Raw genomic sequence first — 2441 nt, 5'->3', positions numbered from 1 at the left:
GGGATCAAAGTAGAGAATAGAACAAGTGGGAGGTGGGATAGGAGGGAAGGAAATATACTCAGTCTTTTACAATATATCCACTATGGAAATGTTTTGCATAGCTACACATGTAAAACCTATACTGAATTGCTTATCTTCCCATTAAAGGTGGGTGACAAGGGAGGAAGAGAATGAATCTGGAATTCAAAATTTTAAAATAAAATGTGAAAAAAAAAATATATATATATATACAATAATACTATTATTAGTATTATTTCACATGTAGCTGGGAAATAAGATATACAGGCACTGGGGCATAGAGATCAACCATGCCCTGTCAAAGGGGGTATGGGAGAAGATAAGGGAGAGAGCAGATTAGAGGAGGGGATATCCTGTGGGACTGCTATTTTGGGGAGGTGGGTAGGGGAGAAATGGGTTGAAAATTTGTAACTCAAAATCTTGCAGAAATGAATGATGTAAACAATAAGTTAAGAAAGCATTTGAAAAAAAAGATATTGAGGACTGCTCAGGGTCAGAATGAGCAGAAGGTGGGGGGGCGGGTCTCCTAGCTCTGATGATCCATGTTCTAAGCTTCCTTGCTGCTCTGAGCCTGTAGGAATAGCCAGGGAGTGAGAGTTGATGTAGAGACTTAAATCAGGGCTCTTCCTCCACTGTGACCATGAGATGAGAAAGACTGAGAAACACTAAACAGACCTTATCCCCGGTACCTTATCTCTGCTTCCAGGCAGAGACCAACCCTCTAACCTCAGACCACAGCCCAAGGCCCAGATCAGCAAGTCAGCAGGCCTGGGGATGAACCTCCAGGGGGAGAGGGTCTGAGGACCTAAGGGCCTGAGCTGGGAGAGAGGAGGCTGAGATGGCAGGCAAAGAGGAGGCAGCCTGGATAGGGCAGCTTGGGAAGTCACCAGGCCCATGTAGACCCAGCTGAGAAACATGGCAGCCCCAGGAAATAACTCCATCCCAGGCTGCTGGAAAAGAGGCCCTGGCCTGGAATGAAGGAGGGGAAGGCTCAGCTGTCCTGGCTCTGATCCACCCCATGGGAGCTGGGATCACTTTTGGGCACCAGAATTCAGGAAGGACAGTGATCCTCTGGGGCTCATGGAGAGGAGGGAGCCCAGGGGGAAAGGCCTTGAGATTATGCCATGGGCCAGTCAGGGGAAGGGCGTGGGGCTCTTCAGAGGGAGAAGAGGAGACCCAGGGGGACCTGAGAACTGTCTTCTAGTCCTGGAGATTGGTCCTGTAGCTGGAGGGACAGACTTGACTTGATGAGTCCCTCAGTACAGAGCTGGGTCCATTGAGTGGAAGGGGCAGGAGGCAGGTCTGGGCTGGGTTGAAGGACTGGAGCCATCACAGAGATGACTGGGCTGCTTGTGGAGCTGGTGGCTGCTCCCTCCCTAGGGGCTTCCTGTTGGAGGAACAGACAGTGCTGGCCACAGGTGTAAGAGCCAGGGGCTTAAGGCCAAGGTGGGTGGGGAGTGAGAGGCAACCCCTCCCAGGGACCATTTCTGGGAAGAAGAGTTAGGAGGGGATTCGAGCAATGAGTGAGGGCCATGAGATGCTGTGGGCTTGGGGGTCAGAGGGCAGACACACTCACCTGGTGTAATAGAGCCAGGTGAGGCCATAGGTGAGGAAGAAGCCGGCCCCCATGAGGGCTCCCCTGAGCAGTGTGAGCATCAGGGGCCAAGAGCTGTGTTCCTGAGCAGAGAAGGCTGTGGGAGAGAGATATGGGGGCTGGTTAGAGGGGGCTTTTTGTCCCCCAGGCCTCATTTCTTCCCCTCCAGCCTCATTCCCTCTCAGGCCACAGTGGTCCCCTTTAGTTCCCAAGACCCAGGGCTGCCAGGCTCTTCACTTGGGGTAGAACACAGAGCCTAGCCCAGGAGGCATAGGGCAGGGTCCAGGCTCTGAGAACTTCCTTCAGCATCTCTTCCTGCCTGTTTCTAGCAGTTGCTCTGTGCCCAAATTCCCCTAGACTTCTTTAGTGGATTAGGGGACACTGAAAATAGAGCATCCTGGAGTGTCAGCAAACTTTGAGGGAATCCCCAGTCTGCTGTCTCCTTGGGGAAAGGATGGAGAGATGAAGCCTGGTGTGTTACAAGCTCCAGTCTCCTGGCTCAGACTCCTGACTCCTGGCTCTGCCCATGATGTCTCCTTGGCCTCTCTCAGTAGCCCCTGATACCCTTCCACCTTAGGTCTTTCCTGTGGCCTTAACTTGCCCTCTGAATCAGCCCCCTCCTAGATCTTCCTTCCTCCAGGTGCCCCAGGCCTCTTATGTGGCATCAACCAGACACTGAGAGTGTCTTCCCTTTGGCAGGCCCCTCACCTCACAGTAGATACTGAGATTTTGGCTGGGCTCCACCTTCAACCTCAGGCTGCTGTTGGCCCCAAGGCCCAGACCTCTTTGATATGACCTGGAAGGTGTCACTGCTACCATTGCCCTCCAC

At 52.5% G+C, this 2441-nt stretch overlaps 1 protein-coding gene across 1 annotated transcript in view; it reads right to left on the bottom strand.

Annotated features, from left to right (window-relative positions):
* Positions 1 to 258: 258 nt before the first annotated feature.
* The window catches only part of LOC138161367 (sialic acid-binding Ig-like lectin 14), a 5982-nt gene continuing 3799 nt past the window's right edge, over positions 259 to 2441 (bottom strand). Inside the window, exons 6-7 of the mRNA XM_069088198.1 lie at positions 1595 to 1709; positions 259 to 1405 (exon numbers count right to left, since the gene is read on the bottom strand). Of these exons, the coding sequence (XP_068944299.1) occupies positions 1348 to 1405; positions 1595 to 1709 (173 nt within the window). The 3' untranslated portion in view covers positions 259 to 1347. The remainder of the gene's footprint in view (positions 1406 to 1594; positions 1710 to 2441) is intronic.

The sequence above is a fragment of the Petaurus breviceps genome, unplaced genomic scaffold (assembly GCF_028583685.1).
Source record: "Petaurus breviceps papuanus isolate PSGF00001 unplaced genomic scaffold, PetGlider_PUasm1.0 184948, whole genome shotgun sequence".
NCBI classification, from domain to species: Eukaryota; Metazoa; Chordata; class Mammalia; order Diprotodontia; family Petauridae; genus Petaurus; species Petaurus breviceps.
Note: the sequence above shows the minus strand (reverse complement) of the source record. Positions and strands in the feature narration are given on the sequence as shown.